At 37.8% G+C, this 19,686-nt stretch overlaps 1 protein-coding gene across 5 annotated transcripts in view; it reads right to left on the reverse strand.

The window, feature by feature from the left end:
- LOC140168272 (uncharacterized) overlaps positions 1–19,686 on the reverse strand; it is a 246,724-nt gene that overhangs the window by 51,527 nt on the left and 175,511 nt on the right. For all 5 annotated transcript variants that reach the window (XM_072191627.1, XM_072191625.1, XM_072191628.1 and 2 more), the window contains 2 exons: positions 13,885–14,040; positions 8,130–8,314 (listed from right to left, as the gene is read on the reverse strand). In XM_072191627.1, coding sequence (XP_072047728.1) covers positions 8,130–8,314; positions 13,885–14,040 — 341 coding nt within the window. The remainder of the gene's footprint in view (positions 1–8,129; positions 8,315–13,884; positions 14,041–19,686) is intronic.

Here is a 19,686-nt window from a genome sequence, read left to right on the forward strand (position 1 = left end):
ATGTTTGAAACTAATTTATCATAAAAAATAATACACAAGGAGTGAATACAGAGCAACCAATTGCATGCTATCTTCAGTAGATAACTCAGAATAGAAAATGCAAAATGCTATCATCAGTAGATAGCTGAGTATTATAGTCAATGATATATAACTCATACAAAGTTTCTTGTCATTTGATTGGCCAACTACTATTGATTATTTCTGCTATTTTTAGTGGCCAGCTGCAAAAGGACTATTGCCAAAACACTGGGAACCACTGGAAACAAAAAAGAGTTGATGTTTGAAATTAATTTATTTCATAAAAAAGTAAGACACAAGGAGCGATTACAGAGCAACTAATTGCATGCTATCTTCAGTAGATAGCTCGGAATTGAAAAAGCAAAATGCTATCATCAGTAGATAGCTGAATATAAAATAGTCAATGCTATCTTCCATAGATAGTAGTGTATAGAAGCAGTTGGCAAATCTTTTCAGTGCCATGCAGAGCTGACAACATTGGAATATGTAAATGCAGAAGATTTCTGCGAAGTGTAAAAAAAGCTTAAGATGTGGCGCTCTCGTGCCAAGGCAGCAGCCCTTGCGTGGGATCAGCACCCCGAAAGCTCCTGGATGTTAGCTTTTTGAGACCCTTAAAAATGCCTTTCCAAGGCTACTCAACCTTTCTTTTTGCAAAAGGACAGGACAGTGGACGTATACTTGATATTGTTTTGATTTCTTAGCCAGATGGCTGTAAATGCAGAAGATTTGATATGTTTTGCAGAAGACAGAAGATTGTCAGCAAAATGAGGAAGTCTTCTGCAGGATCAAGAAGGGTTGGCAGCTTTGGCCAAGACACAGCGAATTATAACTTGCCTGGCTAGACTGCTGCGGTAAATGTGAAAAAAAGGTGACAGGCTTTGCAACCAAAATCTGGTTGCACTGAGACTGTGCAGTTGTGTCCAAATTGACTGAAATTTTGACAGAGTTTGTTGTTTTTACATGTCGAACTTCAGAGTGTGATCTTGTCACAATGGCGTGGTCACCTAGGTTTCATTATCATTGAGGTAGTTCCATTTTTTTCGGAGAAGAGCAGGTAGAGCAACTACTTGATTATATTTCTACATGTTCATACTACATCCATACTCTGAAAATTTTAGAAAATTAGCACAGGTCATTTTTTTTAAATCACAATTTTGTTACTAAAATGGGGGGGGGGGGTTATAGCACCCTCAATGGGCACTCTCTACATAGGGCTACATGTAACAACCAATGGCCCTAAAATAAAACCGTCTTATTCATTTTTCCTCACATTTTACATATGATGTAGATTAACATCTATAATGCAAGTGGTGTTGTTGCTGCTCTTTAAATTCAGACCAAGGTGTGGTACACAGGCGCTGCTAGTCAGTCGTGCTATGGCACACAAACTAAGTTGTGTGAGAATATTTTCATAAGTCTGACATGATATACTGCAAGTTATTTAGAGAATAAACGATAGGAATTTTTGTTTTTACTGTCCTCTACCGTGTGATAGACGACAAGCAGGTCCAATCAGCCGGTATCCACTACGATAAAAATAATGGACCTGCCTGTTGTCTATCATAGGTAGAGGATAGTAAAAACAAAAATTCCTATTGTTTTTTCTCATTCTTAGTCAGTTAATTATTATTTTGATAAATTAAACTAGTTTTATTTAAGAAAAAATAAGTTACTAAACTTACGGTCATTTGCGCGTACTGCGTGGCATATTACGCACTACGCTTACAAAGTGCTACTTATGCGCATCTAGTGCGGACCTCGACAAGCGTGTTGCGTAACGACGCAGGCCATATCCTCTACCGTGTTATAGACGGCATGCAGGAAATAATGAAATTCAGTGCTTACAAGCTAGACCACTCCCACTGACTAAGAATCAATCGTCACTACGAAGCATAACACAAGTACATGCATATATGACTTATGAATTTAGTCTATTGCCAGGCCAGGGTGAATGACTCCCAAGTAGCCCAATTTTTAAGATTCCAAAAAAAGCACCCAATACCAGAGATTTGGTCAGTTTTAGCCCAATTTGGAGCGTAAATCAACCAATTGGGCAGAAAAAAGCACTTGAGTAAAAAACTTCCGGTACTTAATAATGGCAAATCACTGACCGATCAATAAATGGTCACAAAACCCATTATTATTGAAAACTTAAAATCTTCACATAATTCGGCTAAATTGAAAGGAAAATATGTTAAAATACCGCCGTAACCTGATACTTGCAAAAGTAGCCCAATTTTAGGCAAGTATCAGCATGGTTTTTTGAGTAGCGGCAAGTGATCGCCAAGTAGCCCAATTGTGCTCCTTTTTTAGGCACGGCATTGGCATCACTGTATGAAGGTCAATGCCATCAAAGGGTGATGTAACAACCTTTTCTACACCTCATAAATATTCATGATCTAATCAATCGATTGAATATTATAAAATGCTATCAGCAGTAGACAGCTGAATATCAACTTGTTATCTTCCATAGACAGCAGTCAATGCCTTGTTATCACTGGGGTAACAACCTTTACTATTCCTCATAAATATTCATGAGCTATAACATCAATTCATTGGTCAATCACAAATGACAGTGACTGTGATCGTTTTGATTATATAACTCATACAAAGTTTCTTGTCATTTGATTGGCCAACTACTATTGATTATTTCTGCTATTTTTAGCAGTTAGCTGAAAAAGGACTAAGATTGCACTCTGCGTCCATGCAATAGTCATTTTTCCATTACACAGACGTGGACCTACCATAGCAATGCTGACCGAGGTGCGAGCGTATAGCACAAGGTTTCCACACCGACTCTCCAATTATAGGTGCGGGTGTTGCTTCTAAAATAAATAGGCGGGGGGCTCAGAGGGGCTTTTAGAGTTATGCAGAGTGCTTAATGGCTAAAATCGCCAAAAACGGCTGTATGATATCTGTTAGACTATTGTGTGGTAAAAGTGTGGAAAATTCAGCAAATAATCCAGCTAACCACTAAGAGATTAGTCTTAAATATCACATGCCCATGCCTACAGTTAGTTGTCCAATCTTTTGAACTCTAAGATATATAACAAATGGACCTTCTGTCAGAAAGACCTTTTTCTAAAATTAATCTCTGTAACAAATGCTAGTAAAACAATGGTGGAAGCTAGGTAATTCACTTACACAACATTTGAGGCATGTTATTAGCCGGGATAGAAAAAACCTTACAACCTTTCCCAGCCAAGCTGCAGCTTACTGCAGCCACAAAGCTCCAATTGAATGAGGGATTCCCCAGTCAAAAAATTGGGGAAAATTGCTCACTTGTATTTAGGTATGGGTCCTAATAAGGAATTTACTTGTGTGAATTTGTTCATTTCTATTGCCTATAAAAGCAAGCAGTCAGATGTGATGAGTTGCCAGTCTGATGAAGCCACTAGTGTAGTGGTGAAACAGTTGATATCAACATTCCTAATGAACTTGTTCAAAGAAGAAATTTACTTGCCCATAGAACAGATCATGGCTCTTACTGCTGTCTTCTGATGATAATACCACAGGATGCTAAATATTTAATCCCATCCAAGCATACTTGGAATCAGAAGCAGGAAATCTTCCATCATTTTGACTCTATTTTGACATCCTCTTTCCATGTAAAATAATTTTATATGGAAAGAGGATGTCAAGCTTCATTGCCATATTCTTTTCAACTAGGCGGTTACCCGTATTTCGCGGTTCTCGGCTGTCATAGTTATTGGCTTCTCAACCGTAGGTCTGACAAAAAGGTCAAAATGGAACTTTTGTTTGTTAGTCCAATTTCCACCTACCCACCAAGTATGAGCTCCATAGGCAATTTGAAATTTTGACCTTTTTGACCTTTGATCTCTTAACCGTAGGTCTGAAGAAAAGATCACCGTGGAAACTTTTGTTTGTTAGTCCAAGGTGCACCCACCCACCAAGTTTGAGTTCCAGAGGGGCAATTTGAAATTTTGACCTTTCTTGACCTATGACCTCTTAACCGTAGGTCTGACGAAAAGGTCACCGTGGAAACTTTTGTTTGTTAGTCCAAGGTCCACCCACCTACCAAGTTTGAGCTCAATGGGGGCAATTTGAAATTGTTACCTTTCTTGACCTATGACCTCTTAACCGTAGGGTATGATGAAAAGGTCACTGTGGAAACTTTTGTTTGTTAGTCCAAGGTCCACCTACCCCCCAAGTTTGAGCTCCATATGGGCATTTTGAAATTTTTACCTTTCTTGACCTATGACCTCTTAACCATGATATGATGAAAAGGTCACCGGGGAAACTTTTGTTTGTTGGTCGAAGGTCCACCCACCCACCAAGTTTGAGCTCCATAGGAGCAATTTGATATTGTTACCTTTCTTGACCTATGACCTCTTAACCGTAGGTCTGACAAAAAGGTCATTGTGGAAACTTTTATTTGTTATTCCAAGTTCCATCCACCCACCAAGTTTGAGGTTCATAGGGGCAGTTTGAAATTTTTACCTTTCTTGACCTTTGACCTCTTAACCGTTGGTCTGACGAAAAGGTCACCGTGGAAACTTTTGTTTGATAGTCCAAGGTCAACACAATGGCATGGCTAGATTTGCCATTTGAAATTAGACTTCAATTGACCTTGACCCCGTCCTTGACCTTTGACCTTAAAAAATATAAACTCGTTCTTACTCATACCAAGCTGCACCCACCCACCAAGTTTGAGGCCCGTATGACCTACGGTGGCCACACATTAGCAGTCACAGATAAACAAACAGATCTACAGAGAATAGCGTATTATTATATAGATAATGAATTCTGATAACACCCTACACAGCAATGGATTCTGTCTTTAAGCTTCCTTTGTAAATGTTTAATTTTCGTATCCTCCCACAACATCACACATTATTTAAGTACAGCATAAAAATTGAAAGGAAAAAGGAAGCAGTCAGATGTATCAGCAACCTGTATACTTAGCCTCTTATCAAGTTGACAGTGATGATTATACTCATATGATTTCTCAGAACACCATCTTATTCACAAGTGACCACTATCATGAAGCGGTTACACTTTGCATTTAAATTTCATTTCTGAATACTGCTTACTTATAAGATTCACATTATATACGAGGGGTATCAAAAGTTTTAGAAATCGCACAGAAGTGAAAGAGCTATATCAATGAGATTTTGTCAGTGCAATCACTGGTCCTTATGTACACTATGGTACAAAAATGGTCTCATAAGTATGTTTACTTTTTTTACAGGCGCTAGATGTCAGTACCTGCCTATGTAACCGCATAACCAGCAAAATTGAGAAAATTGAGGCATGCAGCCATGATTAAGTTACATTTTAAGGGTTACAGTGCCCCAAAAATCTGTGATGAAATAAAAATTCAGTTTCCAAAAAGCAACAGTGACAATATCACAATCACCACCAAAGATAACTTTCATTTCATCATCGATTTTCTAGGCACTGCAACCCTTCAAATGCAGGATCTTAATAATGCTGCTTGCCTCAATTTTCTCAATCTTGCAGTTTATGCGCAGTAACTGGAACAGCAGGTTATTGGCATTTAGCGCCACCTGTAAAAAAAGTAAACATACTTATGAGACCATTTTTGCACCATAGTGTACATAAGGACCAGTGATTGCACTGACAAAATTTCATTGATATAGCTCTTACACTGCTGGGCGATTTCTAAAACGTTTTGATACCCCCTCGTATGTTTATATCCATGCCCAATAACTGCAGTACACTCAAATTCAAATAACTATCCTAATTATTACATGGAACAAAATATGTTCAGAAATTACAATTTTCAAAATTCAGTTCCTATTTTTTCAGACTTGTCTTCCCATCATTCTTATAACCATTTACATATGCTTCTGTGACATCTTTGCTACATGTATAAGAAAGAAGAATAAAATAAATTGAACTGAACATAATTCAGAAGAAATTTGGAGACCTAAACATATTTCTATTATTGTGACAATTTGATTGCTTCAACCTACTTTATTGTATTATCACATTAAGGGCTGGGGTATGAGCGTTTGGACAGTATTTATTGTGGGACATTAGAGCACATCAGACATATCGAATTGCATTCTGAATACGAAGAATGTCATTCTGATATCAAATAATTTTGATTTTTGAAATTAGCAATTTAATACACATTTTATGGCAAATCATTAAAATTGATATTTTTGGTATTTAACAGTACTTGAAGTAAACTTTATAAATCTGATGATTTATACTTAAAGTGTATGTAGGTGGGATGAAAAGCCGACGATCAATTGAAAATTTTGACCTTTTCAGTATTGAAGATATGGATTTTTTTTCCCAAAACACCAAAAAAAAAATAGGTGTTTTTGGGAAAAAATCCATATCTTCAATACGAAAGGTCAAAATTTTCAATTGATCGTCGGCTTTTCCTCCCAGCTAGATACACTTTAAGAATATGTCATTAGATTTATATAATTTACTTCGAGGACTGTTATATATCAAAAATTGAAAAATATCAAATTTTTATAATTTGTCATAAAATTTGTATTATATTGTGATTTTCAAAAATGAAAATTATTTGATATCAGAAAGACATGCTTCAGATTCAGAATGCAATCGATAGGTCTGAGGTGCTCTCGTGTCCCACAAAAAATACTGTCGAAACGCAATAAACGCTCATTTTAGATCCCTTAAGTACTTCAATTTTCTTCATTGTTTTGTGATAAAAAATTACCAGTACTTGAAATTGGCATTCATTTATAAGACTCAGCCATCAAGTCATAGTGGCCATCTGACTGTAAATCTGATTGCAATAAAATTGATGTCAATAAATGGAAAAACCTCTAGTGACCAAGATTGACACATTAATTGGAAATTATTTCCACTTTTTGAGATTTTCAGATAACTGACTGTTATAATCTAATTATTTATGCAACTTGTCAGATGTTTCCCCTTTATTTCCACTATTGGGTCATTCCAGTTGAAATCCATACACCCCCTACCGAAGACATGACCTTAATCTCCTACACAGGGGGTGTAGATTTCAAATGGAGTCACCCATTCAGGTAACCCCATTTGAAATTCACACTCCCTGTCTAGAAGATTAAGATCCTATCTTCCAATGGATGTTGACTAGAATCACCCATTTGTGCAGAACACAGAGGGACCCATGCATCAACTAATTCATTTGAGATTGTTGTACAAATTATAAAAATTGAATGTTAAATACAATGGATTTTCTGTCCCTTTCTTATTTCATTGATTTTAAGTTCAACAACTACTCCTATGCCTTTGTACAGGAGCCAACCGTTGTTAATCCGTGATGAATCCACACTTTTACTGTAAGCGTATCTGCTGACGCCGAGCGAGACTACGCGTTCTGCGAGAGCGCGTAAATTTTGCATCATGCCTGGAACCTTTGTGCGTATGCAAGCTTACAAGTTGAATTCAGTATTTTCAGATAGCGGCTAAATTTTGCCGTTTTATTCTGTAGTTTTATTGATGATATTAACAGAGAAATCATCGAAGTTTTTGTAAGGCTTAGTGACAATGATTACCTGACATTTCCTCGTGAAATAATCGTGAATTATCGATCTTTAGCTTCTTTTCGTTGTTGAAAGGATTCAATCATGTTTCACGTTGTTCATCACCGTTTAACAACTTCGCGTCCGGCTTCTGCGTGGTTTACTTACTCGGGCAGCTAAAGCTGCCCTCGCTGAAATAAACCACACAGACGACAACGACACGCATCGTTGTTAAACGGTGATGAACAACGGTGAAACATGATTGAATCCCTAAATTTAGAACCTGATTTAGCTGAGATGGTTGTACAGTTTGCCCAGTAAACACAAAAATGTTTTTAAAGCGTTAGAAACATGTCATAAACATGTTTTGGTTTTATTTAAATGTTGGGTTACATGTATATGAAGGTCATGAAAACATTTTTAAAAAGCTTTATGTGAAAAAACACCACAACATTTTAAAAATGCTGTCAAAATTAAAATGTTTTATACCCTTATATAACCACCAAGAAAAAAATTTCTGTAAAACATTTTGTGTTTGCTGGGTATCCATCTTCTTTTCTCCCTATGTTAGCAGCGATTGTAGATAAAATACAGATTAGCCCATCCATTTAATGTCATCTCTCCCTCTGTACTTACCATAACCTCTCTCAATCTCCTCCATTCGGTGGAGAAACCCCTGTACACTGATGCCTTTCATCTGGGAGGATTGCAGAAATCGAGAAGGAATGCGATCAAGGTTATCCGTTTTCTTACGGCCTCCAAATCCCAGGGCGAGGAGGATTTCTTCCGGATCATTCCGCATCAGCAACAACTCAGAAATACTGCAGATCAAGAGAAAGACAACAAGAAAAAGACACAAAATCTTTAAATTTATGTCAACTCCCATGTGCCCATGATAGGCAAGTATGGTAATAGATAGAAATACAGTATTCACTTTGTTAGCAAGTACATTAGTAAATTATGTGGTGCGTAAAATATGTCACCGCCGCATTACACGATCAGAAACGGCAAGTTTCAAATGAAGGATGACTGTACAGTCCAACCTCTCTTATCTGGACCTCTGGATTCTCTTAGAATGATGCATAAAGCACTCAAATGCCATCTTTTAGTGTTTTACCCCATGTTGAAACAATATGGTGTTTTCCCAATTTCAATACTTGGTAATGCAGAACTGAGACGAATATACCTTTAGGTATATTAAGTCTCAGATCTGAAATTACATTTAATTCTTATCCGGACTTATCCGGACCATGCATGCTTGGTCCCGTCATGGACGGATAAAAGAGGTTGGACTGTAATTCCTATATTACCTCAAACGGCCCCTATAAATGACGTAAGACCTCTCATCTGTTGACATCACATATGCAGGTACACCCAACATCAACTTTTGAGTCTATTTGTAAAATGACCTTAAAAGACCAACAGGCAACCTTTGACCTGATGTCGTTGACATCACACATATCATTGTACTCAAGGGTCATTGAGTCCACCAAGTCCCATTGAAATCCATCACAGCCAGGGTTGCCAAACCCACGATTTGGTAGCCCAATTGGGCGACTTTTGAAGATTTTTCCCATGACTTTTGACAATTTCCTGTCCCATAGAAACCAATGGTTAAAAAAAATTGGGCGACTTTTCAACATTGGCTCCCGCGACTTCCGACAGTTTCCTGCCCCATAGAAACAATGGTAAAGAGAAAAATTGGGTGACTTTTTGATTATTTGACCCGCGATTCGGGCTGTAATCTTTTGGCAACCCTGATCACAGCATGCAGGAGAAATCATTAAAGAGTCCCAGCTTAACAGTTTTGCACACACACACACACCACCCCTGTCTGTGTTTGCCTCCAAACGTGGACATTGTGTTTTGCTATCTAACCGAGGGCGTGTGTATGATGTTTTCATCGCCTAACCGTGGACTAAAATGGCGGATTTTTTGTGAGTATAATCTGAAACGGAATTTTAGCCATCACCCTCGCGGACGGTAGTTTTTACACGTGTGGTCCTCGGTTTCAGGCAAATAGCGTTTAAAGCATCTAGCATGCATTTGAGGTCTTTTGCAGCAGTTTGAGACCGAGGACAGTCCTCGGTTGGAAGTAGGTCCACAGTTTAGGGTGAAAAATCTTGTGTGTGTCCTCGTTTGTCGGCAAACACGTACGCACTCATGTATGGAACTCATAAGAGGTTATAATTACTACATGGAGTTACTTCTGTAGTTATGAACAATGACAAAACAAATACAACAAATTAAATATGAAATTAAATTAAATGAAATGAAATGGCATAGTCAACAGTGAAATTACATATTGGAGAAGCTTAATCCAGCAAACTGCCCCAAGTGATGTAATATTAGATACAAAGACATGTGTCTATGATCATCAAAACAACTTCCTTGTTTAAAATGATGTTCAGCATGTTTATAGTAACTCTTGGAGCTGAGTAGAGTTTTGAATGCAATGCGTACATCCAACGCATCATGAAGAGGCTGTTACGTACTTCCGGTAATACAGCACACAATTTATCCTGGTGTGTTTATACTATTTAGTGCAAATATATATGGCCCCAATATCCTTCAACTAAGAAGGATATCATAATACAGTACAAACCTGTTATAGTTATTGGTTAGGAAAAAACAAAATTGTTATGTTGGCGTAACCCGACCGACCCTATTATTAGGCCCGACCCTACACTTTTTTTTTTTTTTTTTTTAAATACTACAAATTTTTTTCACCAAAAATATGACGGTGCTCCTCAGAAAAAACGTAATCTTACTCAACCCGGAAGCACGGAGAAGGTATCTTACACTTCCCACAATTCATATCTTCCATTTCAATTTTCTGTACAAGTTTTCGGAAACTTGCTCACTATAAGGCCAAAAAAAATATGATGTTGGTGTAACAGGCTGATCAAAAATAGGGTAGGTAGGTAGGGATTTTCCGAAAAATGCTAAAATAAGATTCAAACGGCGGCGTATAAGCCGCACCGCCATATAAGCCGCACCACGAACGGCCGATTTTGACATGCATACTCTTTTGTAATGCGCTATTTTCACGATTGTGGCGCTACAAAGCAAACTGAGGAGTGAGGTAATTATTTGTTTTAAGTAAACCAATATTATATTAAAACCAATTCCGTGCATCTATAAATGGAAGTCTAAGAATAAATAAAAGTTTATGTCATCAGACAACATTTTATCAGCAAAATGGTTTAAATGTTGTTCCTAACTTACTAATTGGGTCAATTTCATTGACCTCGGCGTTTTATTTGATCCTCAAGCATGGTATCAACATGGGGAATACCGCGCTGTGTGTATATTGATCCATGACGTAATTAATGTAACTTGTACTCGATCATTATCTTTCAATAATGTTCTTCAATGTCTGTGTACTGTCCAAATTAATAAAATAATCCCAGTTCAGCAATTCCGTAAGCGATAGCGTATCCTTGTATGATTTTTATGTATTCAAAATACCAATGATAATTGACGAATTCTGAGCTGAAATAGTCCATCACACACGCATGGCGCCATGGTTGCATCCTCCATCTTCCGGGTCTTGGGGTCGTTCGCCTTGTGCTACTGCTGGCCCTGCTGAGCAAGTCGGGAACCCCCTTCAAAACGTATCTCAAACGTCGATCGTCATCACAGGGATTCCCCTTCACGTCACATTGTTTATCAATTTGATCGGGAATCGCCAATCGCATGGTTAAGAAAAGTTTTTTTTTTAAATTACAAAACCTTAATTCGTTCAAATTTTATAAAAATAAACTTCTTGACCATAAACTTGCTTTAAAAATAATTGTATATGAAACAAAACCCATATTCAGAGAATAAAATCAGAACCAACATGAATAATACATTGGGCCTGGTGAGATCATCACCCGCCCGGTGTAATTGATACTTTCCCACGGTCGGTATGAATGAAGTTATGAATATTTAATGAGGACTACCCGGGAAGTACAAGGTCGCTCGTAAAGTTGTTTACCAAAAATGTCTACTTTCAATGTGCGCATGGGCAGAACCGGGTTCCCGCGGTTGTGTATGAATAATTACCGTAATGAGGGAAAGCACACGGGGAAAGTACCCGATGTGTGGTACCAGAAATTCAACTTTTCGTGGATATTTAATAGCCAATTCATTCTTGGAGTTATTTGAAAACAAAATGTGAATTGTTCTTGTTGTACAGTGATTTACTACAAAATACGGAGCATTTTACCAGTAATATGGAAAGTTATTTGCTAGTTGGCTAAGGGCTGAATGAGAGCCAGCACGCCTAAGCGCCAGTGCATGAGCATGAGGTAGGCCTCCTACATAATTTGCTTTCAAGGATCGATCAAACATGACAGATATGAAACTTTTATAATATTAATAAAAGCGAACAACCATATTTTTTTTTTACTCAAACTTCACAATTGTACAAGAATGAAATTAAAAATGCAAGAAAAATTTACAGTAACTTTTTTACACTTTCTATTAATAAATCGCTGCAATTATGAGAATGATTGAATGATAATTCCATCAATGCGATCATGATTAAATTGGGACGGGGATAACGGCGGCGTCTGTTGATAATTTCCCGGGGATAATACTCAAGTCATGTCAGTCAATCAATGAGACTGTCAATCAAAATTTCCATGAATGAACTGACATAAAAGAGGATTACGGTAAACGATGTTGATGACTTTGAACAATTTGCGATTGGCTCACTCACCAGCGGTCGAGTCGGGCTTTTTTTTTTTTCTTGTGTGTTTTTCTGCTTCAAACGTTGCTGTATAAGCCGCATCGCCGTATAAGCCGCACTGACTTTCGGCGGCTCCAAAAATAACGTATAAGCCGCGGCTTATATTCCGGAAATTACGGTAGATTTTAAAGTTCAAATTGTAGAACCAGTTGATATTGATATATAGGTTTATTCTCTCATCTCCATTCACCGTAGTACTACATGTAGTGGGACGTCAAAATCGATTGTTTCCAGGTCAACTGCTTTAGTGCTCTCTGTGTTCGGAACCACGATATTAAATGATCACAACATAAAGTCAATTGGTTACAAACCATGCGTGAATAAGTTACTAAAGTATGACGTATGGCATAATCGATACCATTGATAGCTAACTTATACAGTGATTGATTTTCTTGACCAGTTACTAGTAAATGCTACCTGGTCAATGACCTGACGCGTGTTTTTAAAATTTAAGATATTTTACCTAATATTCAAACTAATATAATGAATGCAGCAATTAATATTGCCTATTGTTTTAATACACTCAAAGTATATGACGGATAATGTACTCGTGCAAATGCATTCGTCAAAATAATCGCACTTGCCATGGAGTTATTACATTTAGCTCTCGAGCCTATTGGCTCTCGAGCTAAATGCAATAACTCCACGGCGCGTGCGATTATCTGGACTAATGCATTGCACTCAGTTCATTATCCTTATCATACTGTCAATCAAAATGAACCAAAATTACACACAGGATTACCTTAATACTCTACTCAAAACACATGTCAGTAACCAAGCAGTTGTCCAACTGACACAACAGCAAAATGCACTGTCATGGGACAGCTTCCTGGACTTCCTTCACTTTCACAGCCCAACATTTGGCACCCAGGACAAAAAATCTGTCAGAATGCACACAAGATCCTTGCACAGATGATAAAACGGTGCTGCTTTCTGCTTTTCATACACTTTTTTCATGAAACAGGGCTGGGCTGTGAATGTGGCCCAGGAAGCTGTCCCATGTCAGTGCATTTTGCTGTTGTGTCAGTTGGATAACTGCTTGGTTACTGACATGTATTAAGAGTAGAGTATTGAAGTAAATCTGTGTGTAATTTTGGTTCAATTTGATGGACAGGATTTCAAGATATGACCTTGTGAAAAATTATAAGTTTCTTTTTTGAGCTCAGTTTATATTCGCCACTTCACGGTTCCATGTCGTGGCTTGTCCCCCCTCAATTGCGAGTAGTCTTTGACAAAGACTAGCCTAATGACACCCAGGAACAAACCAATGGAACTTAGCACTTATACGCTAAATCACATCCACTGACGAAGACTAAGATAAGCTCTCACAGAATGACCATGCACTTTTCTCTACTAATATGAACATAATTGTGTACATTTTCTCATTTTTTTCTTCACACCAGGTCTCACTGTATGACCCCAATTTTTAGGGGCTTTTCACCCAATGGCCCCATTTTTTGGCATCAAATCTCTCACCAAAAGATCCTTTAAAATTGGAATTGCCATACACCCCTGTAATTTTGAAAGTCAATGAATGCCTCACAGGCCTCAAAGCATAATCAGCATTATGTCACATATCAGAAGTTCAAAGTCAGTTTGACCCTTCAATTTTGCGCTGATAATCAATTTTAGGCTATAGATATGCCGACGTACCTTGATGCTGTTCGTACGCTGTAGTCAGAGGGTGTGTCCGACAGTCCACTTCCGCCCATATGATGGAGCTGTTGACGCCTCCCTTGTATAGTACGGTGTTGCTGGGCTTGCTCAATGAGTTGGGAGTTGGTTAAACGTCTTTCTAAAACACGACCTCTGCAAAGATATAATGATAAATATAATGGTAATTAAAGTGGAAGATTTATACCTCAATATCATTAGGCTACATGTATTTCAATATGATGACACATACCGTATTGTCTGTAATCAACACCCTGGGGCGTTACATTTTTCCAAAAGGGGGCATTTACTTGAAGTGAATTTTCAGTGAAAAAGAACTTGAAAATCATCAGGTTCAATTTCCCGATGGTGCTCCTGTAGAAAGGAGGGATTTACGACTACACTAATACTACTACCATGGCAGTGCCCACAGAAAATGATATTTTTGTGGGAAATACAGCAAAATTCCACCTGTAAGTGCATAGCGATCATCACTAACATGTATGACTGATGCAAGTTTTAAGCTTACTCACACAATATGTTTGCATTTTTGTCAGTTTTTAATGGGGAAAATGGAGGGCGTTTATTAGAGGGGGAGCGTTTGATGTTTATTACAGACAATACGGTATCTACATCAGTATAATTCCCAAGATGCTGAGACGGAGTTGACTTCACAAGTTTGTAACCTGTAGGCAGCACACATTTTGTAACTTTTTGTTGTTGGGAGCAATTTTACCTATTTCTGCTTTTTTTATTTGAGAAATCCAGAAAAAAAAGGCAAAAAAACGATGACACCATTTTTCAAAAGATTTTTTTCTCATACATTTTGTTTACAAGCAATAAATATCTCATATACCAACACATATGAACATTCAATTGAAAAATATAATGGCTATACGCTCTCATAACAAATCATGCATGTTTTTCACCATGCATACCATATACATGTATTCTATAGATTGTATTGTATTGTATTGTATAGTATCATATCATATCATAATCTTATTTTATCACAATATCATATCAAACTTTTATTTCCATAATTCAGTGCAAATCTATTTATTTATTTGTTTATCTATTATACATGTTATTTGCAGAGCATTTTTTCCAGAGTCACAGCGCTGCTTGTTTATAGCAATATCAGAATCAGGTCACTTCCTCCAGAACTACATGTACAGCCATTATTAACTCTCTTCACGTGGGTGTCGACTGCAGACGACATGTTTCAATTTTTTTTAAATTCAAAAATTTCAGAAATTTTAATTTTCATGACCATATTTGGAATCAGCATGAAAAATGCATTAAAATGAGTACAAACAAGCCTAGTATTGGTTCAGTAGTTCTTAAGATAGCTCTTGATATTTTGAGAAAATATTTCAAAACTTCAACTTTTTCCGTTGAAGCGCATGGCTAGCACGCAGAGCATTAAGATTGTGAACATCCAAAGAGCATAGTCAATGGTTTACCACCCTACTCCTTTTGAAACTGACTATCAAAACCTCCTGAAGGATGGACATGCTGAACATCAAGCGAACTGACCATATTAGTAATGAAAGGATCTATACCATCACCAACACTGTGCCTCTTATCAACTCTGTCAAATCACGACAACTACGATTCTTGGGACATATCCTGAGGATGCAGGAAGATGAACCATGCAGAAGATTACATGGTAAAAGAAGACCTGGAAGGCAAAGAATACCCTACTTATCTTATGTGCAACTAGAGCGGTTCTCGGCTTTTCATGGTTCTCAGCATTCATGCGGTTCTCGGTGGGTGTTTTCGACGCAAGAGGTCGAAAGGGATGCCTCCACCATGGGGCGATTTAAATGTGTACAAATCTTATAACGCTAAAAGTCAACTAAGTGGTAAACAAACAAACATAAAAAAATATGGGCAAAAATAAGAGTCACATAAATGAGGTTGAAATAGTGTGTAGGGAATTCCATAGACATTTACTAAATGTTGACTGTACACACCAAATTTCATGCCCATAATACAATATTTAGTAATTTGACCTCAGATGACCCCATGGTGACCTCTGATGACCCTGAAATGACCTTCCAAAAATTTGGCTCTAAATGTTGACTGTACATACCAAGTTTCATGCCTATACGACCAATTTTATTAATTTGACCTAAGATGACCCTGGATGACCCCAAAATAACCTCTCAAAAATTTGGCTCTAAATGTTGACTGTACCCACCAAGTTTCATGCCCATACGACCAAATTTATTAATTTGACCTGAGGTGACCCCGGATGACCCCAACATGACCTTCCAAAAATTTGGCTCTAAATGTTGAATGTACCCACCGAATTTCATGCCCATAAGACAATATTTAGTCATTTGACCTCAGATGACCCCTGGGTGACCTCTGATGACCCTGAAATGACCTTCCAAAAATTTCGCTCTAAATGTTGACTGTACATACCAAGTTTCATGCCTATACGACCAATTTTATTAATTTGACCTTAGATGACCCTGGATGACCCCAAAATGACCTCTCAAAATTTGGCTCTAAATGTTGACTGTACCCACCAAGTTTCAAGCCCATACGACCAAATTTAGTAATTTGACCTAAAATGACCTTTGACCTCAGTATATGACCCTGAACCATGACCCACCTATCCTGAAAATATGAAGTCAATCGGCCCATCCATGCCCGAGATACAGCATCCGGACGGAAGAACGGAAGGAAGCACGGAAGCACGGACATTGCAAAAACAGTATGCCTCATGGTGGAGGCATAAAAACTGTTGGGGCTTAGACAACTTTTACTGCCAGATGCCATTACCACTTTGTGGCTTCAAATCGTAGTACATGGAGTTCCAAAGATATGTTGCCAACCAAATTCAACCCCTACCCCCGCCAATACCATAGCAAGTTGTCACCACTCCCCCCTAAAAACCCAAAAATCAAAGAAATTACCATTTTTGTGTCAATTTTGCAGAAACTTCAAGATTTTTGACCCTCCCCCCTGGAAATTTACTTGTCCCTCATCACCCCCACCCCCTCCCCTGGATATAGAATGGGGGAAATGGAAGCACTCCAAAATGAAATATAAAGTACAGAAAACCTGACTGACTGACTGAATAATGATTAAAATTGTGTATTACTTTTTGAAACAAATCCGTGCATGCATTGGAACACTTCAGAGCGACACTCGGAGCGCAAACAGACATTATCAAAATAGCAGCCTATTTTTCCAACCTTTTTTCTGCACGGCTGCTCACTTCAACATGTAGTAGTGTACTAGAATACACTCTATAAAATTTGATAAAAGCATGCAGTGACAACAACTGAATATGAGCACAAGTACTTTCAATTTTCTAGGTTATAAAAATTCACCTGGTAAAAAAAAATCATCCTACCCCACCCCCCCACTACATACAAATCAAGGACAATTGTGCTTTTGATTCTTTTATTTTAAATAAGTTGATTAACAATAATATTGTTAATAGTTGATATTAAGTACATTCAAACTACTTAAAAGGGCATTTCGTGATCCACAGCCTCATCCCCCACTTTTCTCAAAAAAAGTTGAGATTTTTATATCACTGGAAACCTCTGGCTACATAATGTTTATGTACAAAATATTTCTTGCAGATTAATTAGTTTAGCAAAGATATTGTGAAATTTGAATTTCGTTCTGGTGCACCAGAACGAAATTACAACGTATTGTCTATGGAGCAGTGTAATACACATAATCATGCATAACTCGCTAACGCAATATCGGAATCAACTGAAATTTTGGGAATATGCTTTTTTCGTAGATATGTACTGAAAAATGTCATAAAAAGAGGATGCTAGGATCACGAAATACTCCTTTAAGGTTACCAACTATTTTAAACTGTTGCGATTTGGTAGTTCACATCATTTTGCGAATGGTAGTGACCTTTGGCAAATAGTGCATTGATCATTTCATAGCGAGTGTGTAGGAGAATTCAAATATCACAGATATACTTTTGTAGGTCTTGAGTTATGATGTAAAGAGGGCTGTAACAACTAGGCTTGTTATCGACAGAGCTACTGTCGCCAATATTGTCGACAATGATTTTTTTGAGATTTTTCCGACAGTCGGTAAGAGGCTATCACTGTCGACAAAATAGTAATCAATAATAAATCATGCACGGCTAGTAATTAGTAGTAAAAATATAAAACCCAGAGCGTCACAATCCAGACAAAATGACCCTACAAAAACAAAGGGAAGCCAATTAATATATGTAGCTAGTTTACACTTAGATGGGTATAGGCCTACCATGATAACGCCAATAGAATTGCCATGATCCGAGTTAAAATGCCGTCCAAACCTCCAAGCTAAAAACTTTTTACCAATAGCTAGCTTTGGCTCTCATTCAGCCCTCAGCCAACTAGCAAATAACTTTCCATATTACTGGTAAAATGCTCCGTATTTTGTAGTAAATCACTGTACAACAAGAACAATTCACATTTTGTTTTCAAATAACTCCAAGAATGAATTGGCCATTAAATATCCACGAAAAGTTGAATTTCTGGTACCACACATCGGGTACTTTCCCGGTGCTTTCCCTCATTACGGTAATTATTCATACACAACCGCGGGAACCTGGTTCTGCCCATGCGCACGTTGAAAGTAGACATTTTTGGTAAACAACTTTACGAGCGACCTTGTACTTCCCGGGGTAGTCCCTCATTAAATATTCATAACTTCATTCATACCGACCGTGGGAAAGTATCAATTACGCCATATTTAGAAACATGTTTACCTGGGCATTTGCCTCCTGGGTCCTGGGGGCTGGGGTGATGATCTCACCAGGCCACGTGTATTATTCATGTTGGTTCTGATTTTATTCTCTGAATATGGGTTTTGTTTCATATACAATTATTTTTAAAGCAAGTTTATGGTCAAGAAGTTTATTTTTATAAAATTTGAACGAATTAGGTTTTGTAATTTTTTTTTAAAACTTCAACGTAAAAGGTTTAACCATCATGCAATTGGCAATTCCCGATCAAATTGATAAACAATGTGACGTGAAGGGGAATCCCTGTGATGACGATCGACGTTTGAGATACGTTTTGATGGGGTTTCCCGACTTGCTCATCAGGGCTAGCACATGGCGAACGACCCCAAGACCCGGAAGATGGAGGATGCAACCTCGCGGCGCGGCGTGTGTGATGGAGTATTTCAGCACAGAGCGAAACCCATGTGTATGTGGTGCAACGTTGTGTGTGAGCTATTAATAGCGAACTCGTCATGTCGTAACTCATGGGTCAGTCCATTATTACCGTGTAGGCACTGGGAGGGCAAGCTGATGTTTAATAATACTGCTTGTAAAGATGTAATTATATTTCTTGGCCCGCCTATGGATTATTATTTAGCTGTTTTATTTAAATATAAATTAAAAAGTGAGATGATACGGCAATGAGTTGATTGGGTTCATGATAACATACAATGTAGTCATATTGAAGCGAAGTCCTTCCCCCGAACCACTTTTGAACTACTTTTTGGGGAGTCCCCTGCACACGTCATTACATCATCGCTGCATGCTTTCACTGTTGAATTAATTTGACCTTGTCAATCATCGTAATAAATCCTCAAAATAAAGGAGAAAAAGCAAATAAATGAAGCCATCCAACAAGAATAATGTTTGGAAGAAGTCAAATCATTCAAGGGAAATATGGTAGGATAAAGTTTGGCACCGCTCGTACAGGTAACAAGTGCTATTTTAGGGTCATAGAATTCACCATCGTCGGCCGTCATGGATGCACAAATAACGCATTGAGTGCTAAATTCGGAAGCTTTATAAAGACTATATTTTTC

This window comes from Amphiura filiformis, chromosome 13 (genome assembly GCF_039555335.1).
Source record: "Amphiura filiformis chromosome 13, Afil_fr2py, whole genome shotgun sequence".
Taxonomy (NCBI): Eukaryota; Metazoa; Echinodermata; class Ophiuroidea; order Amphilepidida; family Amphiuridae; genus Amphiura; species Amphiura filiformis.